Source organism: Frieseomelitta varia, unplaced genomic scaffold, assembly GCF_011392965.1.
Source record: "Frieseomelitta varia isolate USP_RPSP 00005682 unplaced genomic scaffold, Fvar_1.2 scaffold_207, whole genome shotgun sequence".
NCBI lineage: Eukaryota > Metazoa > Arthropoda > Insecta > Hymenoptera > Apidae > Frieseomelitta > Frieseomelitta varia.
This window is the reverse complement of record NW_025109828.1, coordinates 886,362-914,149: the sequence shown is the minus strand read 5'-3', so window position 1 is coordinate 914,149 and position 27,788 is coordinate 886,362. Positions and strand designations below refer to the sequence as shown.

The following is a 27,788-nucleotide window of genomic DNA, read 5'->3' as shown; positions in this document are numbered from 1 at the left end:
AAATGAAAATCTAATGGATTCGAATCCGGAGAACGAGCAGGCCATGCAATAGGACCTCCACGACCAATCCATTTATTTGCAAAGTGTTGATTTAAAATGCGGTATGCGGTTTATGCATGATGAAGCTCCGCCACATTTTAGCCGAATGGCTAGGCAATTTTTAAATCAACACTTTGCAAATAAATGGATTGGTCGTGGAAGTCCTATTGCATGACTTGCTCGTTCTCCGGATTTGAATCCATTAGATTTTCATTTGTGGGGACATTTAAAATCTATTGTATACGCAACATCGATTGAAAATACTACGAAATACTACGAAATAGAATAGAGCAAGGCTTCCGACAAATTCGAAAAACATCAGGAATAATAGAGAGAGTAACCAGATCAATGACAAGACGCGTGGGGGCTTGTCTTCAAATGCAAGATGGTCATTTCGAGCATCTTTTGTAAAAGTAATTAAAACAAAAAATTCATTATATCTCATAATATAGATAGGACTTATATTTATATGACTTTTTTTCATTTTTAAGCGTACAATCAGCTCCCGAAGTGGGTCCGACAAATTACGAAACACTCTGTATATGAGGAACCAGAAGAAATTAGAATTTTGAATAGTGCAAACATTTTATGAAATAAATAAAAATAAGAAATAATGAAGAAATTATATGTAGGTGTATAAATAATTGAAATAGTAATAAATATTTAACAGATTATTTATAGAAATTATTTTGGAATTAGAATCACTTTTTGCAACAGAGAACATACATGCATAGAAGAATAATAAAAACTAGAGCTATGAAGAACAAAAGTCGCTACAAATTTAATACCCTAAAAATAAATGTGTACCATAACCGAATCAACCCCCAGTAACTTATGGCGCTAACCTATGATTGCTGTTTAATGTGACATCATAGTTGTACATCACACACGCGTCAATGCGTCCAGCGTTGCATCCCAATAAGACGTACCATAGCATGGAAATAAATGTAATAATATTATTCATATAAATGATCGGTGAATCTCAGAAATAAATATGAATATGTCTAAGAATGAAAATACTTCTTATGCATGATGATTATGTGATTATGTATTAAACTTTCATTCATTTCTACTTGGAAAACAATATTTCTTCCTAAAATTTATATCAACTATTTTCATTCTTTAAAAGATTAAAGAGTTTTAAAACATATTTATTAATCCTTCTTGGTATTAAATATGAATGAAAACCTTTTTTATATGAATTTGTGTATTAGTTAAATAATTTATAACATTACACCTACATTTATTGTTTTGCCAAGAAGCATTATATTTCTGTAATTAATTGTCAAATATTTTGTTTCATATAAATTAATTGTTTGCTTAATTAAAAATTGTTTCAAAATTCTTTCTTCAAACTGTAAACTTACTTTATAACCATTTGTGAATAATATTGTTATTTGATTATTCAATATTATTTGCCAGTAGTTACACAGTATATATATATACATATATGTATATATATGTATATACTATATATATATGTATATATCATAATGCAATATATGCAAACCTGTTGTAAGTGCTGGTGACCATTCCTGTTCACCAGTAGCACCCCATAATAATGTTAAAGATTTATTGCCTGTAGAAAACGTTGCATTCCCACTTTTATCAGCACTTGATAATGAAAGATTTAATCTTTGTGGTTTATTTTTTGTGTCTATGAAAAACAGTTGTAGCAGTAACCATATTATAATTATACACAACTTAAGTATTTTATGTGAAATACTAACGATCTTGATTTGAGTTAGAGATGTCATGTTCCATAGGGGAACCACTTATAGTAGAAGTAGCATCAGATTGTGATTCTGAACACATTTTTGTTGGCATAGCTTGATAGTGGTGTTGCTGTATAAACACACCTGTTGGTCCTGCAATATCAATTAAATTTAAATAGTTATATTATTTCTTGTTTTTATTAATAATTACCTTTGGGAAATATATGTGTCCATCTCCGTCTATTACTAGTTAATTTAATTGTAACATGGGATGGATCAAAAGGATTAATAAGAGCTCTACTAGGTCTAATAGTTGTAGGTTGAGATATTGTATTTGTAGAGCTTCCAGCACTACCAACAACAGGCCTAAATGGTGGTGTTATTTCCGAGTCGGTTAAATCACTTTTTACTGATATCCTAGATTCTATATAATATTCAATGTTATTTTTCAATATTTTATTAAATAACATGTAATTCATATCATTAATTTGAATATATACCGTTAACTTCTTCATTGGATTCACTGCTAGTTATATCATCTGTTCTGGAAGGTATTGAAATTGCTGCACTTCTTGTTGCAGCTGGAGGTGAATGAGATGTAGGTGGTGGGTGATGTATATCAGGATCTGACATTTTTCTTTTCAAAAGTTTTAATATATGTGCATTATTATGTGTTTCCATGCTGGCAACACTTGTTTTTTTAGTTCTTGTTGTAACTCGTTGCAAACTACTTATATAAAATTTTATTAAATTAGAATCTTTGGCATTAAACTTTTAACATTTAACAAATATTGAATTTACCTTGATGTATGAACTGAAGGTAGTTGAAAAACTTGTGCATCATATGCATCATAGTCAAACAAAGTATTGTGTAAACATTCGTTTGGATCTTCTTGCAAAAACTTACTTTTACATTGCAATTTTCCACTTTCCATCGATTGTTTCGATACCCGTTGAGGAAGTTTTATACGTGGTATAAATGTTGAATAAGGAATTTTTTTATTTGTTGAGTAAAAACTGAGATTGATCCAATGTGGCATGCTATAGTCATCAGGTGCATTGATGGATGTATCTTTGTTATGAAACTACAATTATATCATAGATATTAATCTTTATATATTATTGTTACTAAATGTTATTTAATATTTTAAATAGAAATACCTTTAATAAAGGGACTGCATGTAATGGTTGTTCTCCAACACATACTAAATCACTACCAACTCCGTTATCAATGATTCTTTGTTTTGTAACATTGGTTAACTCTCTGTCAACTTCAAAAACACCTACACCAGGTGTGATTACTACTGATAATTGACCAGTTCTATCAAAACTACGATCCAAATAATGTTTCTCAAACACTGCAAATGATCTAAATTAAGCAAAATATTTTATAATAAATTTAACTATCTATATTTACATATTACCATTTAGAGACATATTTAGAACTTCTAAAAAATTGCCTTGTGCAGCTGTTGAATTCATTGCTTTTGGTATAGAAATATCTGGTTTTTGATGATATTCTAATACAATTTTCTGATAATCTGTAAATAGTTTACGTAATTGCACCAACACATTACTCCAATCTTCAAATCTTTCATTTTGAACTACCACTCTATAGAAATCTTCATAAAATCTTCCTTTATAATCATGTTGTAAACATTCACGCATGTGACTTGGAAATTCTTCCAGACTATTAGCATTATAAAATGTTCTTGAGAATAAAACTATTGTTACTTCATGATTACTACCATTCTTTTTCCACTTTTGAAATAAATCAGCTAAAAATCCATTAACAGCTTTTTCAAAATATAAGTCACCATGAATGTCAAAATCCCACATTTCTGAACTCATTTGAATAAAAATGTATACCATACTTGTTGAAGAGCGAAAAACAACCTACAATACAAATTTAAATAAAAATTTAAGAGACAGATACTTTTATAGATACTTTCTTTTTTATTATATTCAAATATAAACCTTAGTATCATTAGTTATTACACCACAGGCAACTCTATCACCCTGTGACCACATTTCATATACTTGACATCTTATACTACCTCCACAGAATTCAATCTTCTTATTCATATATACACAAGTATTCACCTGATGTAAAAATTTATATAAAAAATAATATGAAACATTAAAATACTTAAATACAAATTGAAAAATAAATAATCTATATTACCAAACTGTTTTTCAAACGCCACATTTCACTACGACCCAAGTATTGATCTTTGAAGGTAAGCTCAACAGAATCTAAAGCTACATCATCTGGATTAACAACATTCATATAAACATCTGCAAATGTTCTTAATTGAAACATTGTGGCTACATTGTTCTCCACACTAATTGTCTCTCTTCCTTGTAAATCTTCTTTGAAGGATTTAACTTGAAGAAGTAGACGACTAAATTCATCTTCTGGATGATAAATTTCAACAACATCTCCAGTTTTTATATTAGGATGATCCTTTGGATTGATTATTAAATCTTCCTCACTAAAAGTTTTTTGATGAACTATCAACTTATATAGCTTCATTTTTAACCTATTACTTCTTTGATCATAAATTTAACAGTAATATATCACAGAATAGAATCCTATAACATAATATAACAGATTTCTGTATGTTTAGGTCGTAAAAAAATTATATGTACTAAAACACTGTGAAAAAAAGTGACATGATCTTTTACTCACAATTAGTACAGAATATTTTTCTAATATACATATGTATACAAAATTACTTTCGAAACATTTAGATATATCTTATTCATAAAATATTATTTTAAAAAATACTAGTTAACTATAATAAATATGCCAATATTATTATTTACTTTACGCAAATTCCAAAATCTTTCCTTTTTATTATTTTATAAATATTAAATATAGAATCACATAATGTTTATTCACATTTTTTTATTGTATTAAATCTCAAAAAATAAAAAATGCTAACACTAAACACAAGGGATAAGAGTCAATATTAAATTTTAGAATCATATTTTTATTCTTTCATTCGTAGGATCTTAGCAACAAGGTATATATGTGTGTGTACATATTTACTTCATAAAAATGTCACTAGCCATCTGCTTTTCTCATTGGTAGAATAGATTAATATTATTTGTTTTCTTTTTTAATTTGAATGCATTTTAATAAATTATATTTTAATAAGATTATGAAATCAAAATATAAATGAATAAAATTGTGTACTTTTTACAGAAAGAGAAAACAGAATTATAATAAAGACAAGTTTTATCAAATAGAAGAAAAAAAAATAAAGATTATATTGAATTTTTTGTATTTTGATTGTAGACAGATTAATTTATAAATCAAAAAGATTCTTCAATAATTACTGACATCAAAATATATTTATCACATATACTTGTGTGATTATTGTATTATGTTTATATCATGTAACATGTTATTTTTAAATATTTTATAATGTTATGGTGATATTAAAATTAATATAAATTGCAAATATATTTTGTTCCTGTGTATATTAAAACATATTTAATATCAGAGTTAATTAATTTTGTTCAACAATATACAGATTTAAGAAATGAAAATCATATCCAAGTTAAAGTAAAATTATATTCTATAAAAAATTGATAGAATTTTATTTTATTAAAATTAAATTTTATGATATAGTGTTTAGAAATGGAATTATGGCAGTTGCATGCCATCTTACAGAACTGCTTTTAAAAAAAAAAGTTCCTAAAAATGCGGCGTCTGCTAGAGCACTTACAGTGTTTAGTTATCGAAGAAAACGTAATTTAATCTAATTTGTTAAAAAATTTAAACTATTATTTTCACGAAATGAACTTGTCGGACCTTTCTTTTGATGGTTGTATAACAGCAATATATATCGATTAAAATGATATGATTTTATAAATGTCACTCATGTCATTGACGATGTATAACCTATGTGTAATGTTTCTAACGTAACGTATTTACTTAATTATTGTCCAAAAATTGGAAATATATTTGATTAAATGATGAGAGATGCGTACCAAGGGCCTGCTACTGTTGCTTATCTGCATAGCAGGAAGCAGCATCATTTTCATTGCTTTCAGCAATCAACGACCTTCCATACAAACTCTAGTTACAGAGACACACAAGCAGTTACGAAACTTCCAAGTAAATGCTTCTGTAATATGCGATTAATTTTTAATTACTATTGATAAGACAATGGCTACTATTAAGTTTTTTCATACTGTAATTTTTGTAGGAAAATTTGAAGGATGTTGAAGAGAAACGCTTGGTAACAGATTCCAAGTATCTTGCAATACTTGGTCTCGATGGACAAACAAGCACAACACCTTTTAGTTTTAAATCTCAAAATGTGACTGTTGTATCTCTTATTAGACCTGGAAATGAACAACACATTTATGGCTTTGTGAGAAATATCAGTCATTTTTTGCCAAATAACAGTATTGTTATATATAGTGTTGGATTAAATGAGGACTCTTTGCAAAGTATTAGAATAGCTTGTAATTCTACAAAGTGTAATGTGATTCATTTTGATATAAGTCTATTTCCAGCCCATGTTGAAGATGATAGGTTACATGTTTATAGACCTTTAGTTATTCAGGTAACTGGATTTTTATAAGTAATAACATATAGCATTTTTATAGTAATAACTTATTATTATAAGTAATAACATCTACGTGCAAAATAGATATTAGAAATTGATTTTTTTTTTATATGTTACAGACAGCTTTAAACACATTAGGAAATATATTGTATATGGATTCTAACATGCGTTTGAATTCTTCAGACATTTCAAAGTATCTTTTACCAAAATCTGGAATTTTAACTTGGCCTACAAGGCATGCAATTAGCTCTTTAACACATCCAAAGATGTATGAGTATTTCCATGTTTCTGCAGAAAGCTTCTTTTTTCTTCCTTTAATAAGAGCATCACATTTAGTAATTAGAAATGTTAAAGAAATTAGAGAAAAAGTAATGTTGCCATGGGTTCAATGCGCACTAACAAGAGATTGTATTTCTCCTATTGGTATACGTATACGTTCAGAATAATTTCTTACATATATTAAAATTAGATATATAATAATTCGAGTATTTTATCATAGGAGCTCAATCAGCGGGTTGCCGATTTAATAAGAAACCACAGTACCGGTATTCCGGTTGTCACGCATATGACGCTTCTGCACTGAACATCGTACTCGGACTACATTTTAACTTCGACGATACATATTACGTACATCAAGAGCGAGAAACGTACTTTAATAAGATACAACCAGAGGAAATTACAGAAGAATATCTTATGATCACACGACAGAATAATGCGACTGAATCGAATTTAAGAAATATTATATCAATCGAACGCTAATTTTTCCGAGATCACGATTCGTTTTAAATTACTAATTAAGTGATATGTCGATCAAGCACAAGTTAATATAAGAATACAGAAATAATTTAAGGAACAAATAAAGACTTCGGTGAATAAACTATATGTATATCATTACCTTTAAAAAGTAAATTAGTTCAACGTTCTTTGAATGTATTTAGAAATTAAATTTATTCGGAGATATTTATCATTGAGCTGAAACTTTAGCCAATTAAAAACATGCAATTAGAAAAATTTGGAAATTAATTTTTTTGCAAATGAAATTGTCGCTTTATATCAAGATTGCAAAAAATTATTTTTCTTTCTCTTTCTTTAAGGTTCTTTGTATGATATTATTCCCACATTATTAAACAGTGATTATGTGCAATTAATGTAAAATGTTCCATTTCGGGCATGGTGACTCCACCTAGCACTGAATCACTGGATTAAAGACTCGACATCAGAAGTTCGTATTGCGCCAACATAAATTTGTTTAAATCAGTAAATTTCACGTTGAAGCATAGTCATAGGTGGTCATAGTGATAGATCTCTATCGAGAATTCGTTATTGTTTGTACAAATGAAAAGTGCAACATCGTGGCGTGAAACATGGACGAATATGCGTACATGAGTTCCAGCGGGACTCAGAGGGACTAATTAAAACGCGCGATCCCGAAAGCCAACGATATGTGACAAATTGTTAAATTTCGATATACTTTTGTCTGTTGTAACCTTCATCGTGTACTAATTGCCTGATCAGAATTGAGGACACTTGACGATGTTTGACAGCGAGATTGACAGCTGGTATGATTGTAAGAGAGGAGATGATCTGAATGAGATGCAAACGGTAAACGATGCTGAAAACAGAAACGATGTATGTCTGTTCAGTTGTGATCGTTCAAAAAATTTCGCCACCGACGATTTTGAGAGAAGAAGCTCTCGAAGTAACGGACTGATCCGCTACGACACGATTCCTGCAAGTTCTAGATCCAGCACGGAAGTTCGGTTCATCAATCCGGCAATTTACGCGGAAACATTAAACGACGAGGATATAGAGCACGAAGTTGAAATTCAAGTAAAGATCAATCCGAAAAACGATGGACATCTGATAAGAAATTGCGGTGATTCCGCGGGGATGAGCGATATGATGTCCACACTGTCCATCAACAACGATCTGGCTGCCTCGTTTATGGACCATGCTGGCGACCAAGGTTCAGCTCAAGAAACGTATCGTTGTTATTCCTTAAATTCACCGACTACATCCGCATCCTTACAGTCCGATATTGTTCGTTCCAAGTCCGTGACTTCGTGTAAACTGGCGAATCGAGTCGAGAGACGATGTAAAATTGCCGAGAGAACGGGCAATAGTTACGATGTTTGTTCTACTGGGCAAATCGAGCCGGAAGTGGAACAGAGGTACATTTCATTATTCACAGTATTGTAAACGAGCATCGCTTTCATTATTTTTCGTAGTTATCCTTTACGAGAGTTTTTTTATTACATATTTATTATTTATTGTATATACCCGGCATTTAATAGTAGAAGAAAAATATGGATATTAAATTCAAGACCGAAACGAAAATCAAAATGTCGTTCCTCATCGAGTATAGGTACACGTTTAATGGACACCGAACCGTGGAAGTTTCTTCATCGATATCTAGCATGAGAATATCGAAAAGCAGACCGAACGAATCGGGTGCTGTCAAGAAGATTACTTACAGCGAGTGGATGCGAAGGAAGCAAGAAATGGCGCGACGAAGAAAGGAGGAAGAAGATCTGTTTGAGAGACAGAGGCAAATGGAGGAGGAAAGACTGGCTCGCGAGAAACAAGAGAGAGAATGCCGAGAGAGGGAGAATTTCTTAAAGTGGTCCGAGAGAAAGAAGAAGGAAGAGGAGAAGAAGAAAGCTGCGATGGAGAAAGAACTGAAATTGCAAAAGCAATTGAAAGAGGTGGAGGATAAAACGGCTGTAGTGAAGACTTTGTATCTTCGTCAGTGGGCTCGTAAAAAGAAGGAAGAGGAGAAAGGTAAAAGAAAGCATCGATTTTCCTTCGTTTCATCGATAATTGGTGTATTTACGGTGTTGGTAGCACGCCGGAAGAAAGAGGAAATGAAGCGAGAACAGGAGGAAGAAGAGAGAAAAAAAAGGTTGGAGAAGAGCACGAGAGCCTACGAGAATTGGCGAAAGATGGCGAAGAACAAACCGAGACCTGCCACGCAAGGACTTCTACGTTAGTTTTCCTTCATTTTCTTCTGTTCAAATGACATAAATTCATCGAGATTTTCATCCGCTATCAGCTCATCAAAAAGTCAAACCAGCGTACATAAATCCCACGCCATGGCAGCGAATCGTCGACGATACCGAGGACATTGTCGAGGAAAATGCGTTCAACGTTGGCGGAAAAGGACAAACTCAGCCGAAGATTAGCAATAAGAAAAGTGCTACATCTTATCAGTAATTAAATGATCGAATAATTAGAGCTTGAAAAATCTTGCTTGGTTCGAAGAACGATCGCATAGTTCGATTCTTATGTCTAGAAGGAAGGTAGAATGAAGCAAGAATATTATTGAACATTTAACTTTGGATCATAGATACCTGCAATTACTTTATAAAAGATCGTACAATTAGAATGGTTTTACACGCATCGAAGTATAATAGGTACTCTGATAGATACGTGATTTCATTTCCTAGCAAATATTCTTTGATAGAATCTGAAAACCTTCGCATTCTCGCGTTCGTTCCCTATGATCAATGAATATTAACATATACCTATCTGAATTTAATCGTCAACAGCGTTCTTCGATCAATATCTATTTAGATGCGCTAAGATAATGAAGGAGAGGATTCTCTCCTTGTACCTCCATGTAATTGAAAGTTTGCAGAGAGTAAAAAAGAAAAAAAGGGGAACTTGCGTGAAGATAATTAAAAGAAACGTATACGGAAAAACTGAATTATATTCTTATTATTTGTATCATTAATAGTATGGGTATTGTACCGTATATTACATGACGTTGAGTCATTACATTCATAATCGTAACTTTTACACAGAGTCGAGAGATGCTGCTTTCTATTTGTTAAGTCGGACACACTTTGAGAAACGAAATTTCACAAATAATCCCAATACGCGTGGATGCATAATCGTGTGCATATTCCCTTCGTTCCTACCAAATGCATGCTTTTTCTCAATGTATGTCACATTTGTGCACACGAGTATTCAGAGGTGTACGTGAACAATAGCATTGCATTAGCATCGTTCTACTTGGCCAGACTTTCCTCTTCCTCTTGAAGTCTCTCTATATCTGATTTGTTCATGAAGTAGTAGGATGGTTGCCGCGATTTCTGAAAATTCAAGACAGAAATCATTACTATCTGCAGAAATCATTATTTATTGTTTGTTGGAATGGAGACAGAGATCCCTTACTAAATCTTTGATTATTCGTTTTGCACCCGCTTTGATAAGTATGTTGCTTAATTCTTCGACTGATGGTAAACCCATTGCATAATGTAACGCAGTTCTCTCCAACTGAAACAAAACGTCGGAAATTCACTGTCTTGTCTCGCGATTGTTTCAAGTTAATCTTGCCGTTCATTAAATTAATTCTTACATTGTCACCTATACGTAAAGTTTCTGGGTACGTTTTCGCAATGTACCGAACCATCTCTACGTTTTCACGAAGCACGGCAATGTGAAGAGCGCATCTGCTCATCGAATTCTTTCCCATTGCTAACAACTTTCCTCCCCCGTTGTTTTTATTTAACAATTCCTTCACTTTCGCTACATTGCCCGTTCTGATTTCCTGGTGCACTTCTTCGCGTTGTGTCTAGTAAGAAGCAACATTTATTCGACGTGCTGTTTTTAGATATTTTTATATGAATATCGCGGATTTTACCACATAATTTGGAATAGATTGAAGAAATTGAACGGTTGCCTCCTTTCCTCGTTCCGCAGCGATGTCCACGATGTTCGCACCTTCGTCTTCCACGTCCAAAATATGATCGTACCCTTCCAATAATAGTTCTACCAATTTTTCAGTTTCACCTGAACACATAGAGAGCAAAGTTTCCTCAGTGAATTCATTTTTATTCGAAATGTTTCCTCGACTAAAACGACAACAGTTTTACCTCTTGCTGCCAAATAAGCTACGTATCGATCAATTTCGTCGATATTTTCTCTAATATTTGCCAATTCAGCCACGTCTCTAGCTGTTCTATATAACTCGTCTCTGAAGCCAACGTTAACTTGGCTTTCTTGAAGCAAATGGAACAGACCGTCTTTTGGATATGATCGAATGGCAGCGAAGTGAATAACGCTCTGACCATGTTCATCCTGAAGAAAAGAAATTTGTTGAAAAATCATTAATTTTCAAAAGTCAGTTACATATAACGAATCATTCGTTAAGCTATAAAGTAATTTACGACTCTGGCATACTCTGTTGGGATTGCTAAAAGCTGATTCTGGCACGTCGGAAATTGGAGATCGTGGATAACCAGCATCCTCATCTCCATTGTCGTTCTCGATATTTTCTATGTTCTCCTCGGGCCGATCAGGAATAATCAATACGTTAGGTTCCTAAAACATTGTCGAATTATTGATGCTCGGTAATCTAAATTCTATATTTACGGTTATTCACCTGCTCTTCGTTGTTTTTGCTCTTATTGGCAAAGTTATATAAATAAGTAGCCAGATAAGTAACTGGATCCTTTGGACGAGTATTGGCAACTTCCGTCAAACCTCTTATCAATGGATCGCCGAGTGCTGTAGAAACGTATTTATATTAACTTTGAAATTATTTTACATTTGAATTAAGCCAACGTAATTTTTGTTCGTTCGTTCATTGAACATCAACTCACACGATGCCAAGTAGCGACCCTCTTCTTCTCGAAATATCGGTATATCAATCTGACTGTCGTCTGAAACACGAAAATATATTTTGATTTTCATCGACTAAAGCTATAAAATGCAAAAACATATCGCACTTGTTTCACTTTGTGAAATATAATAATCATTTAAATTATCATCCGTAATCATTTACATCGCGATAGACTGAAGCGCGATACGTTTTGTAACACTTTATTTCTTTTTGCTTATCTTATGTAAGAATAACAGAGAAGCAATTGTTTCACAAACGAAAAGTGCACAGTGAACATAGAGTGCGTTGTTCTATTTTGAAAATCGTGTCACGTACAAACAAAAGCACGGTATACATATATATATATATATATATATATATATATATATATGTATTTCGGTATGCAGATATATAAATGAATACGAGGATTTTACAATAAAAATCATATTGATAGAAGCGGAGAGTGAGGATTTTCGTTCATGTATAATCATTTACATAGAGATAGTCATTCGTAAAAATATACAGTCCATCGTAAGTTGAATACATCAAGTTGGAAAGACATGTGCTACGCCATTTTCTGTTTCGTGTGAACATCGAACTCGTGCATACACATAAATAAGCTCTTGAATTTTTGATTATTTCTTGACTCTCGATCTCTTCTTGGTTTTGTACAGTATAAAATCTCTGTAACCAATTTTCCGTGTTTTTTTTTTTTTTTTTTTTTTAGGTACATATACACATTTCACGTAGGTACGTAAGCATGGTGTCGTGCGACGATATATCAAAGCGTCGTAACAATTGTCCATGTACCAATAACGTTCGTTTTACTAACCTAATGAACGATCCAGCATCCCTCCGAGTAGCTGATCTTTCATTTCCGTTTAATTATAGTAATTTGGTGCACGAGAAATAGAATAACGTTCACACACATCTTTCCAACGTTTCTTTTTCTTTTTTTCTTTCACTCTTGACATACGCTAATGACTTCTGCTATAGTTCATTCTATGCGAGTTAATTGACAGTCGAACGTATTGGCTTATGAATTATCACAGAAGGATTCCATATGTATAAGCGTATCATTCCATCGTTAAGAAAGAAAAGAAAAGGCAATTAGAAAGACAAAAAAAAAAAAAATTTTCGAAAATATGTACAATGAAAGACAAAGTATTATATTTCGTTAATCGCCTCGGTTGCTCCTTCGCGATTTATTTAGTTCTGAAAACGTTTGGCGCTGTTCCGCCTGCGGAAAATCCCCGCGATCAAGGTGGCAATTTTCATCGAATTATTTATCGACAGTTCCTTCTCCAACGCCAGAACGTTCAAAACAGCCCTGGAGAAATCTTGAAGGGTCTGCAGTTCGGTAATACTCAGTGACTGCTGATTACCAACTCGGACAGTGTCTTGCTTCGCTGTTTCGCGTATACTCAAGCCGCGAACCACGCACAGATGCTTCAAATGATCGAACTCCTTGGACAGTTCGGGGAATCTGATTATCACGTTGAACCTGAGAGTATTGCCAATGGCGAAGGGCCGTGCACTAAGGAAGCCCAGCTTCTTCTCTCTCTTGAATTTCATTCTTTCGTCGAGTAGCACCATCACCTTCGCCAGTCTCACGTAGGCACGACCGATCAGACCCGGCCTGTTGTCGCTGGTTCGACAAACGACTCTCAGGTGATCCTGAACGTTCACCCAAGCAGCCAAATCGCCGGCAGATGCCACGTAAACTCCTCGACCGTACGGCCAGTGCTTCCCGTGAAGACGTTTCTCGTCGTGGACTTCGAAATCCGTAATTGGCAGTAGTAAACCAGATGCTGCCAACTGAGCCCTGATCGGACTCGGTTGATCCAGAATTTCATTGAGGGTGAAGTAAGTTCCAGGTTCGTCTTCGCTGCTACCCTCTGCCATCATCCCTGAGATATCTTGGCTCATCAATTCGCTGGTGACCTCTCGTTCCACCTCTTCCAACTGGTTCACCGTAAGTGTCAAGGGGAACGTGTAATTTTCAAGATTTCTGCAACACTCGATCACAGCGGCTTGAACGTATTTGGCCGGAGGGTCGAGATCGTACGCCTCGATCGCCGACACGGTAACTTCGTCCAACACGTCGAGATTTTCTTCGCCATCTTCGTCCTCGTTGTAAAAGAATCTCGGCGAGGGATGATCGGGAAGATCGCCGCTGGCAGTTACGCAATGAATGTCCCTGATTAAAGGATCGAAGAAGTCGGCGAACACGATATAACTTTCGTAGTCGGGCGCCACTATCGACACAGACTCGTCCTCCTCCACGTTGCTGACCATCGAGTAAGCGCTGCCCGGCTTGCTGGTGTAAGTCGAGTTGCCGTATTTCTTTAAAGCGGGCCAAATCACATCAAAGAGATTGTGGTCCATGCGTGTCACACGGTGCTTGATACGATCGAATATGGGTCGTTTCAGGCAACGGCCAATCAGTGTAGCGGAGCTCCCAGCTGATTTTGGTGTCATACCGTGTCTTACGCCGATCAGAAGACGGAAACATCTCTCCAAGGTAGCTAGGGTCTCTGGTTCGGTAATGTCTCGGCGCGCGGAATACGTGTCGCCTCCGGGAACTATTTTGCCTCGAGCGTGCACACCAGCGTGAAGACGTCCAGGGTGGAACAAATGGAGAGAAACGTGAACAGCCGCGGGATAGATTAATCAACAAATTTCTCGTCAGGAGCATTAACAGCGATGGGAAGGAATACTTTGCATTGCGTTACATTTAGAAAACTCTAGTAAGTACTTTCATACATCACATTTCGCACATATTGAATTTCAAATTCTTATTGAGAATTCCCATCGCTAATTAATTCTTTCAACATCTTTCATATCATTTCTATCTCTATATGTGTATCTTTGTTTTCAAATTAATTAGCTCAATTCTGTTCTCTGCTTGCCGAGCAAATACTTTTTAGTTTGTCGTATTAAAAAATATTATCTCGTATTAAAAAAGATTGTGGCAATTTCGATAGTTGATGCTGAAACTAACACGTGCAAGAGAAAGCAACGTAATGGTTGGTAACTATTAATCGGTCTACCATTGAGAACATGTTAGATTGTACTTCTACTTGTACTTTAAGAGTATAAACGTAAAGTGCTCTGAACGATCGTAGTACAAATCGGAGTGATCGATGGTGCTTGTAAATGCCTCGGTCGAATGAGATACCTTTGTCCGTCAACATCTCGTCGGCGAGTTGCTCGTTAGCTCCGAAATCACGGAGGAGTGATTTGTGGGAGAAATCGGATTGATTTTGCTTGTAATACTCCGCCTTTTCACCAGACTGTGCGAACAACAAAATTACACCTATATATATGTATATACACACATCGGTGCTGCAATCTTTTCACCAACTTGTTTAATTCGACATTCGATTCTAATCTTAATCTCGGTTTAATTTAATTTCCATCAGTTTCTCGGCTTATTAATAGAATGCACTCACGTTGTCTTGAACTAAAGGATTGGCACCCAAATGAAGTAGAAGGTTGTAGTAATGGCCATTATCTGCGAGGGTGGCCGCATAGTGTAGAGGAGTTCGCCCATCGAGATCGATTGCATGTGTCGTTTCTGGAAACCTGCCTGCTAGATATCTAAAGAGAACGTGAAGGGGAGAATCGATGAAACTTGAATGCAAGTCACGGGATAATTTTAATTTCCAACGTATTTCCAATTGGTGTGTCGTTGTCAGTTTACGTACAACAAAGTCGCTATACATTATAAAAAAGATATAAACGCGCTGATAAGGTTATTCAGGAAGAAATAGAAATGAAGTTACACGTGGAGATTAATCATGTGTTGAGAATGTAAAATTTCTACGTTGATTTACCTAATAATAGTGGTGTTTCCAAATATGACAGCAACGTGAAGAGGCGTCGCGCCGTGTGGCGATGATCCATCTCTCGCAACCGCAAATTTGCGACGGTCCAAGGCACTCTGCAGATCTCTCAGATTCCCTTCCCGCGCTGCCATATGCACCGCATGAATTTTCCCCTGAAAAACGATTGATCGTTAACGTCTCATCGAATTCGCAGCATCTGATGATATCGATCGTCAAGTCAATGATGAGTTTATCACATCTGAAACGGTGCTACCAATTCCCAACAAGTCAGTTGTTGGGAATATCTGGTTTCCTTATTCTCTGGCTCGACGAATTAAATGAAATTGTATCGAAACCACAATAACAACGACGTTATTACGAAGCAAGTTGTCTGTTTTGTCAATTAACTATGTCGATTAAAAGTTATCTTGGTCAATTGTCTCGCACAAGATCAATTTAACGTGATTTGACGTCTAGTGGAGCGAAGTTTTATATTCATAAAAATGAAATCGAGAAGGAAAATAAGGCTGAGAAACTCTTATACGCAATACCATATACGATGGGACACGATCGATGAATGCCTGCAACTCTGGATTCTTCGAATGTCGGCCGACCAGTCTTCTGCCCTCGCCATTCAGCACTAACGAGGCCAATTGCTCCATGTTACCGTTCTCCACTAGTTTTTCGATTTCCGGGTCCGCCGTCATGCTGCCCTCATTTAGTTCTGCCTCCGGAAGCTCCTCGTGTTCGCCGACGATCACCTGCTAATCATTTCCAGGTGCAAAACCATGCGCACGAACGACTCGTGCCGATCGATACAGGAAAATATTAATCGCATCTCGCAATCTATGTACGCTAAATCGATCGTTTTCTACTTTTTCGTTTTGTCATGCATACGGCACACTTCACTGTCTGTGCGAAACGTGATCAACTGTCGACTAAATTCCTTGTTTTGTCCGTTCGTTTTTGATGTTTTTGGTATAAGTTCATTTTGACAATTGAATAGTAATAGGACGAGTAAAGTAGTATTTGTTTCGAATAGGACTTTGAGTTGATTAACCGTGAATTATTATTTAGAGGATAGTTTTGTAGATTGATGATTCGACGATTGTACATGACTATGTATGTTTTAATTCTTGAGTCGATTGAGTTATTTTCCAAGATTAATTTCCAAGGAATCGAATGCTTAATATTTGAATTTTTGCGAATGCACGTAATAATGTCAATCGGTATATTTGTTACTTCAAATTTGTAGAAATGAAAGAACAATCAGTGAAAGAAAATTATATCATATTCGTCACAAGTCAATTTTGGTACTTCAGATTTGAATTACCATTGGTTTTGGTACGACTAATTTTGCAAGAAACACAATAACAAAATATCGAAACAATTAAGCAAAACATCGTATACTATGAAATAAAATTAACAAAACGGAAAAACTATATCCATATGTTTGTGTCTGGGTCTGTAGTGTGCAAAAGTCACATAACAGAAATTCCTTGCTCAGTTGTTTATTTATTGGTATATATTTGTGCGTTTATAATTAATTAATTATAGTATTACACATCCTCTCACAACAGCAAGCATAAATTGCTCATTACATCTACAAGCTAGCTGACTAAATGAAAGAATAAACAAAAGCCAGAGCCTATCAACGTTCAATGCCTTTTCACTCTTTATATATCTTCGCTTATAACTGATATTAATTGTATGATCACATTATAACATTGCTTATTTTTATATTTCTCGTTTGACGATATAGGTAAGGCTCGTTATAAATACATGTTTGTGCTTTTGTGCTAGAGAATTCCTGAAAATTCGATCTCGTTTAAGGAGTTAGAGTGACTGTACCTGATCTTCGTCGTTCCCTGGATCATCGACTCCAGAATCGCCTGTACTCGGCTCGTTTCGTTCTTCTTGCTCCACTTTGCTTTCCTCCTCCTCCTGCTTGCTGGTGTCTTCCGCGTCTGCTGACTCTTCTTTCTCTTTTTCTCCTTCTCCTTCTTCTTCTCCTGCTTCTTCTTTTTCCTCTTCTCCTCCTCCTTCTTCTTTTTCCTCTTCTTCTTCTTCTTCTTCTTTTTCTTTTTCTTCTTCTTTCAATTTGTCCTCATCTTCCGTGTCCTCTGGCTTCTCTCCTTCAGCTTCGTCCTCTGGGGTGGGATTTTCCTCGGTTTCTGGGATTGCTGCACCTGTTACCACGTCGTCGTCCGAAGACCTTTCTTCCGTATCTTCAACCTTTTCTTCCTCCGCCTCGTCTTCTTCCTTATTTTCCGTGGTTTCTGGTTCTTTCGACTCTTCTGAATTCTCTGCGTCCTCCGCTGCCTCTACGTTTTCGGTATCTTCAGTATTCTCGGTATTTTCTTTATTTTCAGTGTCTTCGGTAGGTTCTGCGTTCTCTCCGTCGCCTGTGTCCTCTGTATTTTCCGCGTTCTCTTCCTCTCCCGCGTTTTCCTCCTTGTCACAATCTTCCTCAATATTTTTTATCTGTTTTTTTAAAACGATTAGTTAACTTTCAAAGTTCTTTCTCAACTCTTTCGACAGTTTTACGTCACAGAATTGTAGAAAGAGTTTCCCAATTCAAAGAAAGAAATCACGCGTCATTTTGAGAAAATTTGCCTAATTACAAAGTGTATTTACTAGAAGAAATGTACTGCAATACCTGCTCCATAGATCTACTGAAATTTTTCGTTGTCGATTCCGCACTGCCAAACGCACTGTCAATGTCCGCACTGCTGACCTTTTTCATTCCTCTGGATATAGCATCCTCCGCTTCTAGAATCCTCCAGTCCCAGTGTTTGGGGTACGATGTTCCCGCAACTCGAGGAGCTTCCGGTATCACAGTTAACAGCGACTGGTCGACGTCTGATGGTCGATTTTTGTAAAACGCCGGCGCTTTTTGTTTCTGATTGATAAATTCCGCGAGTAAATTCAATTTGATTATTTCAAATTATATCAGACCCCACCCTTTATAGAAAGTTGCTTTTGAGATATTTTATCTGTCATAGAAATTAGCATACGCTTAGAAAGAAATTGTTAGTTTCCTCTAATATATCTCTTTAATTTCTACGTTTCATTACGATCGGGTCATCTTTTCTTCTAGATTATGACTCACGTGATCCAGTTTGCTTTCGTCGGCCCCGTATTCCGTTATTAAATTATACAAAGTTCCATCGTCCTTCGCTGCAGCTGCATAATGCAATGGTGTCTTCCCTTCGTTGTCTTGAGCCTCCACAACAGAGGGATATTTTGCGAGAATTTCTCTTGCGATTTCCGTGTAACCCAAACCAGCAGCCTATTAATTATTACGATGTTTCGAACGTTTTAGTAATTAAAAAAAAAAAAAAAAAATAGGCAATAAAATTATCTCAACTAATTATTGTACCTTGTGCAAGACATTTAGACCATTGCAATCTTTAGCGCAAAGAATGATTGGTGATGTGGCTTCGATTTTGTTCCTCAGTCCCTTCAAATCGTTGTTTGTTGCAGCTGCGTGAACGTCCTTTACCGTACTCTGTAAAACAATTTGTAAACAAATCGTACAGTCAAGGAATATTTTTGAACAGTATATACGGTTATAATAGAAACTTTGATACCAATACGAACCATTATGAACGGTACAGCTTCTAAAAATCTTTTTACTCGTGGATTGTTGCTGGTTTCCATACGTAATTTGTTTCCGTGGCCTTCCCATAAAACTTGCTGGAGTTTCCCTATATCCCGATTGTGAATCCATATTCTTATGTTGGAAGGTTTAAAGTCCAATACTGAAGAAAAGCATGGTCAGTCCATTATTTAAGCATCACAGTATTATCTTATTTTTGAAGTTTTGTTTGTTCTCTAATTTTTCTTTACCCTCTTTTCAATTTCACTCGACTTTAATTTGATAGATAATCTAGTGTAATAAGTTTTATTAAAAATTTTCATTAAACGTGTACGGGTTTCAGCTGATTAGACTGTAGAACTTTACCAAATATGAATCAAAAGTGCAGCTCGTATACAAGCACATGAAACAAGTATAAAATAACGACGTGACCTTTTCTCTCCAAGACATAACTGCTTCATTAAGGATTTACGAGTGACAAGATTTGCAACTGCACGTCGCGTGTTGAGAAAATGTGATAAATATTTTAGATATTCAGGGAGCTTCTGTTACCAGTGGATATCGACTTTTTGCTAAGAATTGTTGTTGAGTTTCTGCAGTAAAAGTTCGGGATGAAAACTCGGCAATTCAATTTTTGGCTTTCAAATCTTTTACTCATTATTTTTAATAGATTGATCTGACAACAGGTCTTCGTAATTTGAACATTTTAATAAATTAATCATAATTATTAAATTATTGCTCAGTATTATCAGTATTATTCTACATTAATGAGTCATCAGTTTCTACGTAACGTAATAAATCGATAACCGCCACGATTCAGATAGGAAGAATAAAATTTGCCAGTATGGAAGTTGAAACAAAATTAAATTAAACTTGAATTACTAAATTCCAGAAATTTACAAAAAATGGGAATTCGATTTAATGAATATTATTATCTATCTCCCGAGGATGACGTTTTACTTCATCCTTATATAGGTCGCATGAGCCAATGAATGAATAAATTTTTGATAAGCTAACCGAGTGCACGGACCCTGTCTCTTACTGACACGTTTACCTACACACGTTATATCCCTTGCTTTCTTGGTAAATAGATCAATCAATGTTGGTAGGAATGCCGGTGTGCACTGTACGCATTACACGCTAAGTTTGTATAAGTTATCACGTAAAATTAGTTATCCCTGTAAGTAAGTAATAGTTTCATTGTCGATTTCAATAATTCAGTAAAAGACCATGTTCACGATTCAGAGTGGCACGACCTCGTTATTTGAAGTCTTTTGTCAAAGATTGTTGATTATTCAACGAACAATCTTTTTTAAAGATGAAAGAGACATCAGAGTTCCTCGAGCACTTTAATTTGAAATGAACATCAAAGGATTAATTTAAAGGAAATTCGAAAGTTTGAAATGACTTGAATTAAGGATTTAATTAATTTCTCGTTTCTTTCAATTCGTTTCTCATTGAACATTGAAAATAAAATTAAACGAATCGTCATTCTACTTCCATCAGTCGTCCATCAGTTGATTTATCGCGCAGATTCACCTTCAACTTTGTTTGACTATTATCCACATTTTCTCCGAACAATTTATTATACAGCTTCGAATAGATAATAGAAGAATGTCATAGTTTTTAAGGTAATAAACTTGCCAAACGAAATATTTACAACACACGACAGCATAAGGAAGTAATTTTCTTTCGAACATCTTATGTTATATAAACTTATTCTGCTAGAAACTTAGTCAGAGTTAATTAAAAATTAATCAAAGTAGATATACTCTTGAACAATCGTAATTCGTCTAACGTTTCGTGATTTAACAAACTCCGATCAAAGAGAAACTATTTTTATACCGTTGTAATGTCAATAAAACTTCCGACTTGTGACGATTTTTGAGGATTTCTAAATATTTCGTTGGTCATTCGTTGGCCAGAGCATGTCATCCTATCGATCGAAACGGTTTTCCTAGCTTTACAAATTTAAGTTCTATCGATTCTTCCGGGTCATTACCGAGAAGAAGATTGTATAGGGTATAAGTCAAGGAATGTGTAACTGTGCGAAGTGCATGATGCAAGGTTGTCTCTGATCTATTTTCCGAGCTATTTTCAATCGAGTTGCCACTCGTACGATTGAAATATTAGAAAGTCGAACGATTTCCAATATCACCGTAAAATTTTCCGACTAATTTTGCATAATTTGTATTATTTCAACGTAAGCGATTTAAATTTCAAAAAGAAACTGGTCCTTGTAGATGTTTGAAAATCACTCACGTTCCTTGCCAAAGCTGGTCTTCCGGCGGGACATGTTCTCCGCTTCCGGTAGCTCGAGCTCCGAACTATGTTCCAAATAATATGCTGCCGAATTGCCCTTTTTGTCGATGATGCTCGCGTCACTGTCGTTTTCTATGAGGACATCCCAAATCGGGTCAGGATCCTTGCAAGCAGCACAATAATGTAACGCGATTCTTCCTTCCTAACGATCAAAAACACAAAATTTGCATTGCGATTGTCTGTAAGGTTTTAGAGAAACTCAATTTTTCTTTTATGAATCAGGACATTCGTAACGACATTCTTATTAATTAATCAAAATTTTGTCCATTTCAGAGACTCTTTGAAAATCTCAATTGTAGCTACGTATCCGCCTAAAAAAAAAAAAAAAACTTAAAAACGTATATTGCAAATCAAAGTGATCAGCGAGAAATCTCATGAGCCGAATTTCTGTCTCTAGAATTTTTCAATTTCTACCTCTAGAAGAGGTACTCGTTACTAATTCGTGCGATTACCTTGAAACCAACTTGAGCTAGCAATAGTTCCCGATAAAAGGAAGCGTGGCGGCCATTAAAAGATGAATATTCCAAGCGTGGCGTGATGTAAAACGCAAATGCCGATGGTTAAATGGCGAATATAGAGAAATTGAATGGAGCTCAAGGGTGGAAAAGGGGTGAGAGGCGAACGTTTGCCACGTTTCTGGCTGCGTGCGTTTGAACACGAAGTCGGATGACTGCAGAGAAGAACAGGTGGTTTACACTTTGTTATTAGCCGCGTCACGCGATGAAGAAAAGACGAGCGTCGCTACGAAAAACGACTGTTCGATTATTCACCGGTTGGATTATGTACCGGTTGGAAGAGAAGCACAAACACTATCGACACGATAGGATCGTGACGTTTCAACGATCTTCTAAATTCTAAATTACAGGAAAAATGTATTAACTGATCAGTTCATTACGACTCGTTGTTCTAGACGATCGGTAGCAGGTAGAAAAGTTGTGTATATATTTGTGTAAATTTTGAGAAAATTATAGTTTTAAAAATAGACAGACCGAGTGATACTTGGTTTTAGACTGGATTAAAAGTTCAAGATCGTCACTCAGACAGTTTATTTTATTTTTATGGAATTTCTTCTTTGTTTTTGCACTTTTATGAGAATAAAAATAAGATAAAAGAAGCTAGCATGTTAAATGATTTTTTTTTTTATACACACATAAGCAACACCTATTATATTTTCGCTTGAAATTATTTTCTCTGATCATCTAATTATGGGTTAAGTGTTCTCGAGTAAGTCAAAGTTGCAGGTAATTTCAGTTCAGGAAAAGTTCAATCAATAACGTAGATGTTTTATGTTCTAAATTTTCTTTCTTTCGAAAAATACTTAAAGATACTTAAAAATTGTGAAAGATCGATGCGAAAGGAACTGTCGGAAAAAAATGACACGGAAAATAAGGAAGAAAATCGTATGATAAAAATTTACTCTGTCTTTCTGCTGAACGGCGATGGGAAAATTTTGCACAAGCCACTCGACGATATCTTGACGATCGTGATACACTGCTTTGTGAAGCAACGGAGTGCCAGCTGAATCTTTCGCAATGGCCAGTTTCTTTTTAGGTTCTTCCGATATAAGTTTCTGCACTTCCGCTAGAGAACCACGTGAAACCGCGTCGTGAACGTGAGAGATTTTCGTCTGAAAGATAAATAAGGACAGAGAAATAAGAATCATATATTTCTAGAAACATTTAGTCCGTAGACTTTTTGTTCTCTTTTCTTTGAAATTTATCGCGAGTGAGTGATAGATACTGTACCAAGTAATTTGGGAGTCCTTTCAGGAAGACTCTAGTTCTGAGATCCGGAGAATGCTCGCCCAACAGCCGTGCCCCACGTCCTTCTAGAACGACATGTTCCAGTTTCTCAAGTTCTCCTCGTAGCAACCAGGACTTTAACGTTGTTGCGTTCATCTGTGCCTGGAAATGAAAGTTGGTTGATTTCATAATTTCCACTGAACTGAAAAATTTATTAAATCGCCGGGAAAAGGTGTTGAAACGTTTCATTCAGGAAGTCGCAAACGAATGCTTGCTAATAGGTGGCCATGGATCGATCCTTGAAACGCTCGCTATTGATTCTCCATCAGGCTTATCCAATCGAAACTGTGTCTGACCAAGTTCGTATCGAGTCGCAGATTATTCAACACGGGTACTATATTCGCGGATTAAAGTTTTCCACGATGTGTCTTACTGATTCAATAATTATTAATAATAACTAATTAATAAGAATTGTCAAATTAAACAATCGAACAATTTGGAAATTTCATTCTTTTAACTTTGAGCAGGCATCTATGCGATGTTAGATATTGAAAAATAAATCACTTTAAAGAAAGGTCAACAAACAAAATAGGAAAATAACAATGACAGCGACAGCAATAATGCAAGAAGATAAATAGTTATCTTCGAAGAGTAAAAATACATATCGAAGCAGTGTAATTTTATTTTTTTCCAGTCCAATAATCAGCGGTGGATCCCCTGGTTCGTTTATCACGTGTAAGACCAAACGTAACAGCTATGACGTTATCGATGTAAATTATGTGTTTTTACTTGCGTTGCGAAACTCGAACAGAGATGAACGATTTCGTTCATTTCGTTAAATGGAACACGTGGGCAATTCATTTATTTAAATGGTTTCGTCCACTTATAGGAAATATTCCATTTTAATTTTTTAAATATACAAGAGCCAATTTGCGAAATAGCTTACTATTTTTATAACGATGATAAATAGAGTCGATGAACGTTATGATAAGATGTATGGTTAGTTGATTAATCGCACATATAATTTTATAATGTATTATAATACTTATTGTTAAAGGCAAATAATACAGTAGTTCTGTAGAAATTGTACGTGTTACTATAATGAGTGAGATAACCAACACAATTTACAAAAAATATATTCTATACGAATTATTTTGATACGACGAACGTGAGATATACCTAATATAATATAAAATCAACGTCAATTTTGTTAGAAGCACTTGCGTTCTTTCAATCAAAATTAGAAACCTAAATCTAATAATTATTAAATAACCGGTAGACAAGTGTTCCTACTTGCTATCTCACCAATTACATTCATGTGTGTCGTGTTTCTTAATTTTCAAAGGAAAAGAAAAAAAAAAGTAGAATGTTTAAGCACACGTGAGTACACAGACTGTAATACAAGTGCAAACGTAAGTGTAAAATTTGTGATGAATTGAAAAACAGCCATGTGCATCGTGCGTTATCGTCATCCTTATTTTCGCCGAGCGTTTAATCGCTCGCGAGAAATTACCTGATGGACTTTGTGTCACGAGATTCTTGTCATATTGAACGGTGCAAGATGGGAAGGGAAACGCGTCGCAACGCCACGAAAACAAAATGGGAATGAATCGCCGAAGGCGAGTTGAAAAAGAAAACGTGTGCGATACGAGGAAGAGTTGCGCGGCGAATGAAGTCGATGCCAGGCGTCGCGACGCCACCTGTGAACACGTTTTCATTAGATTCACCGGGTCATCCGAGTCTGGACGTTCGCAGGTATAATAATATACCGCGGAAAAGACTAACGAGAAAGGAAAATGTGATACTACGCAGGATCCTTTCTTGTGAAATTATACTACTACTGCTCTGTACTGCTTTCTTTTGAACTTTCTTTCGGACGCCATTGTATGGAGATGTAGAAAAATGAGGAATCATCCATCGTGAATTTATAAGGAAATTCTTCTTTGACCTTCTGAGCATAGTGTCTTAAGTTGATGTTAATCTTTTGATTGTATTTCCTTCCGAGGCAAAGTATATATATGCAAGAAAATAATTGTTGAATTATTCAAGATTAGGAAGATCATTTAACTTTAAGGAACTACTTGATAATAAAATTGAACCTTCTTTTTTACAATCGTTAATTACGGAAATTTTGAATGTCGAATTTCGAATGTAGTTTAACTTTTTAGAGATTGGTTATACAAGAGAAATCATAATTTTAGGAGGAGAGTTTTTTTGTCGCTTGTTCGTTCTACTTGTCGATATTTCCTGAAATATTCTTTTTCTTATTAGCAAATAATCAAGTTGAGTGTGTTAGTTAGTAAGATGAGATAACACAAATGAGAATAAGGAAAGTTAGATTCAGAGGTCTCCGTCACTCTGGTTGTACAAGTCGTACAAGGCCAAACGCCAAACGTGAAATTATTCGGTGACTCCCCTCGAAACGAAGTTCTTCAACGACTTAAAAATTAAGATACGAGATAATCCTAATCGTTTAAATTGCAAAGTCAAACCATCAAGCAAAACATAGAAATTGAAAGCGCATTAATTTTGAGGGAAAGTGTATCGTGCAATGTCAAATCGCATTTTCACATTATGATCTTAAAGACACTTTATAACTTTCCCTTTCTTTTCAAACAAACTTATAACATTTAAAAGAATTATTAAAGAAGTACGAAGGGAAGAACTCAAAGTCCTATTAACGGGTAAATAGTTAAACGAGTTGTTTCATATTTAATAATCTTCGTTTCCTTCATAAATATTTATGGCAGATGTTTATGAAATCGTTCCTTTTTGTAACGTGAACAATCCTCTGGACGGTACACATATTTTTTATTCATCGATAACGTTCCCGTTAACTCTGGAATGGTCACGAATTTAACTATTATTTATCGATTATCGACTTGTACATTCGATGCTCTGAGATAGTTTCAGCGATTGTTTTGTTCATTCGCTAGTCGTTTACCTCGTTTACTTATTTAACTTGCAGCTCGACTAGCGGAATCGATACTCTGGAGCAATGACATATCGATCTGATATGTTGCGTGAATCTTGGGTCGGTCGTGTCACCATTGATAAAATGTGCGATCATTAAATAGTGCAAAAGAAAAAAATCCTCGGGGAACACTCGCGTGAATTGTTTGATATTGACTTGACTTGTTTCAATCAAGTGTATTTGATTGAAACGAAAAAATTGGAAAGTATGTTAGATCATCCTACAGGGTATTTTTAACTTATAGAAGAAGAATCAAATCAAGGTAAACTCGATGTTTTTAAGCGAAAAGAATATTACAAGTGAATTTTTGTTACAAAGAAGTACAAATCTACTTAAAACGTAACATATTCATTGTGGGTGTTATTAATTTTTTATGAAACTTTTTTTCAACATATCACGCGTGTATTATAATAATAATAATAATAATAATAATAGTAGTAACAATAATAATAAATGAACAACTAGGTGAAAAAGCGTGGAAAGACGTAGAAAAATGTTTAACTTTTTTGATGCAAACCAAAAATGAAATGGCAAAATAAGTGTGTATAGATATTTTACTAGAAACAAACCATTTTTATGTCTTCCAAGTTACACCATTTTTTGTGAAAAACTTTATAACCGGTGGTTATTTCAGCAGTTTCTCCCCATTATAACTATCCATAATGAGTATCCATAATGAGAAAGATTTCACGATAAAGCAAAAACACATACGAATGCTAAGGGATCTGTCGGTCGACTAGCAACGCGTAGTTTTCCACGTGTCCCAGTCAAACATGATTTTCATTATTCAAGAAGAGTATGGCACCCTATACCCTGGCATTGTAACAAGAGGGTAATGAAATTTTATCATTAATGCGATCCGTCAAACTTAAATTATTCATTTAAATATATCTATCATAATACATGATTATCAATTAGATCTAAGTTTGAAAAAAATATGTCTCGGTTAAAAAGATAATAATTTCTTGAAGAGGGAAAAATATTGAAAGAAGAAAAATTCACACATGGAATTTATCATCTGCTCTAGAATATAAATATGTAAGAAATATATATTTATCGTAAGATTTGAAAATCCGCCGTGCTTCAACTAAATTAATTGTTTTCTTCTTACATGCATTATGTACGATTCACGGCTGACTTAGTCGTTCAATTTTTCATTATACGAATGAGCACGAATATACACAGAATCGATGTCGAAATATGTAAACCAGAACTGTGTAAAGTGACTTTTGGTGTTTTTATATAACTGTATTCTTATAATTGCAAGGATCTCAAGTGCAAAGCTGGTTATAGAATTTTAACAATTTTTCAATTTTGTACAAAGTTGCGCGAATTTTAATCGAAACATTAATCGACGCTTTTGTCTTTGATTTC

General features: G+C 34.9%; 4 protein-coding genes across 17 annotated transcripts in view; 2 read left to right on the top strand and 2 right to left on the bottom strand.

Annotated features, from left to right (window-relative positions):
- Positions 1 to 4,549, bottom strand: part of LOC122527010 (GATOR complex protein Iml1) — an 11,302-nt gene extending 6,753 nt beyond the window's left edge. For 6 of the 11 annotated variants that reach the window (XM_043650767.1, XM_043650762.1, XM_043650769.1 and 3 more), the window contains exons 1-11: positions 4,447 to 4,549; positions 3,940 to 4,349; positions 3,732 to 3,857; positions 3,179 to 3,650; positions 2,916 to 3,112; positions 2,556 to 2,839; positions 2,255 to 2,484; positions 1,966 to 2,178; positions 1,770 to 1,907; positions 1,550 to 1,696; positions 885 to 893 (exon numbers count right to left, since the gene is read on the bottom strand). In XM_043650767.1, the coding sequence (XP_043506702.1) occupies positions 885 to 893; positions 1,550 to 1,696; positions 1,770 to 1,907; positions 1,966 to 2,178; positions 2,255 to 2,484; positions 2,556 to 2,839; positions 2,916 to 3,112; positions 3,179 to 3,650; positions 3,732 to 3,857; positions 3,940 to 4,290 (2,167 nt within the window). In that variant the 5' untranslated portion in view covers positions 4,291 to 4,349; positions 4,447 to 4,549. Of the gene's footprint in view, positions 1 to 884; positions 894 to 1,549; positions 1,697 to 1,769; positions 1,908 to 1,965; positions 2,179 to 2,254; positions 2,485 to 2,555; positions 2,840 to 2,915; positions 3,113 to 3,178; positions 3,651 to 3,731; positions 3,858 to 3,939; positions 4,384 to 4,446 lie in introns of those variants that run through there. The other 5 variants (XM_043650768.1, XM_043650764.1, XM_043650765.1 and 2 more) reach the window with 4 other exon arrangements.
- Positions 4,550 to 5,439: 890 nt separating this feature from the next.
- Positions 5,440 to 7,217, top strand: LOC122527008. 2 transcript variants are annotated; one of them, XM_043650759.1, is made up of 4 exons: positions 5,440 to 5,895; positions 5,975 to 6,337; positions 6,460 to 6,763; positions 6,840 to 7,217. In XM_043650759.1, exons 1-4 carry the CDS (start codon positions 5,749 to 5,751, stop codon positions 7,097 to 7,099), a joined length of 1,074 nt encoding a protein of 357 aa, XP_043506694.1. In that variant the 5' UTR covers positions 5,440 to 5,748; the 3' UTR covers positions 7,100 to 7,217. The 2 variants fall into 2 exon arrangements, with proteins under 2 accessions (XP_043506694.1, XP_043506695.1); XM_043650760.1 differs by having other exon boundaries at positions 5,441 to 5,883.
- Positions 7,218 to 7,334: 117 nt separating this feature from the next.
- LOC122527006 (coiled-coil domain-containing protein 34-like) lies at positions 7,335 to 10,054 on the top strand. 2 transcript variants are annotated; one of them, XM_043650758.1, is made up of 4 exons: positions 7,335 to 8,511; positions 8,706 to 9,121; positions 9,185 to 9,325; positions 9,393 to 10,054. In XM_043650758.1, exons 1-4 carry the CDS (start codon positions 7,874 to 7,876, stop codon positions 9,551 to 9,553), a joined length of 1,356 nt encoding a protein of 451 aa, XP_043506693.1. In that variant the 5' UTR covers positions 7,335 to 7,873; the 3' UTR covers positions 9,554 to 10,054. The 2 variants fall into 2 exon arrangements, with proteins under 2 accessions (XP_043506693.1, XP_043506691.1); XM_043650756.1 differs by having other exon boundaries at positions 8,706 to 9,325.
- LOC122527005 lies at positions 10,032 to 27,364 on the bottom strand. 2 transcript variants are annotated; one of them, XM_043650754.1, is made up of 22 exons: positions 26,984 to 27,364; positions 23,444 to 23,602; positions 23,116 to 23,325; positions 21,639 to 21,840; positions 19,379 to 19,539; positions 19,158 to 19,286; positions 18,888 to 19,067; positions 18,435 to 18,677; positions 17,627 to 18,259; positions 16,327 to 16,536; positions 15,785 to 15,948; positions 15,401 to 15,548; positions 15,127 to 15,241; positions 11,947 to 12,006; positions 11,727 to 11,851; positions 11,525 to 11,665; positions 11,218 to 11,422; positions 10,986 to 11,134; positions 10,701 to 10,916; positions 10,517 to 10,618; positions 10,283 to 10,434; positions 10,032 to 10,135 (listed from the first exon to the last, which is right to left on the bottom strand). In XM_043650754.1, exons 1-21 carry the CDS (start codon positions 26,984 to 26,986, stop codon positions 10,351 to 10,353), a joined length of 3,639 nt encoding a protein of 1,212 aa, XP_043506689.1. In that variant the 5' UTR covers positions 26,987 to 27,364; the 3' UTR covers positions 10,032 to 10,135; positions 10,283 to 10,350. The 2 variants fall into 2 exon arrangements, with proteins under 2 accessions (XP_043506689.1, XP_043506690.1); XM_043650755.1 differs by lacking the exon at positions 26,984 to 27,364 and adding an exon at positions 24,954 to 25,092 and having other exon boundaries at positions 16,327 to 16,539.
- Positions 27,365 to 27,788: the final 424 nt, after the last annotated feature.

What these genes read in the sequence shown, in the direction of transcription:
- LOC122527008 (XM_043650759.1), top strand. Translation starts at nt 5,749, where the DNA reads ATGCGTACCAAGGGCCTGCTACTGTTGCTTATCTGCATAGCAGGAAGC. An exon ending in ACTTCCAAGTAAATGCTTCT is followed by an intron (nt 5,896 to 5,974) that starts GTAATATGCGAT and finishes TAATTTTTGTAG; the next exon opens with GAAAATTTGAAGGATGTTGA. An exon ending in AGATTGTATTTCTCCTATTG is followed by an intron (nt 6,764 to 6,839) that starts GTATACGTATAC and finishes ATTTTATCATAG; the next exon opens with GAGCTCAATCAGCGGGTTGC.
- LOC122527006 (XM_043650756.1), top strand. Translation starts at nt 7,874, where the DNA reads ATGTTTGACAGCGAGATTGACAGCTGGTATGATTGTAAGAGAGGAGAT. An exon ending in GAGCCGGAAGTGGAACAGAG is followed by an intron (nt 8,512 to 8,705) that starts GTACATTTCATT and finishes CATCGAGTATAG; the next exon opens with GTACACGTTTAATGGACACC. An exon ending in TGCCACGCAAGGACTTCTAC is followed by an intron (nt 9,326 to 9,392) that starts GTTAGTTTTCCT and finishes ATCCGCTATCAG; the next exon opens with CTCATCAAAAAGTCAAACCA.
- LOC122527005 (XM_043650754.1), bottom strand. An exon ending in CCGTTCAGCAGAAAGACAGA is followed by an intron (nt 21,841 to 23,115) that starts GTAAATTTTTAT and finishes TTTGATCGTTAG; the next exon opens with GAAGGAAGAATCGCGTTACA. An exon ending in ATCCTTTAGTTCAAGACAAC is followed by an intron (nt 15,242 to 15,400) that starts GTGAGTGCATTC and finishes TTGTTCGCACAG; the next exon opens with TCTGGTGAAAAGGCGGAGTA.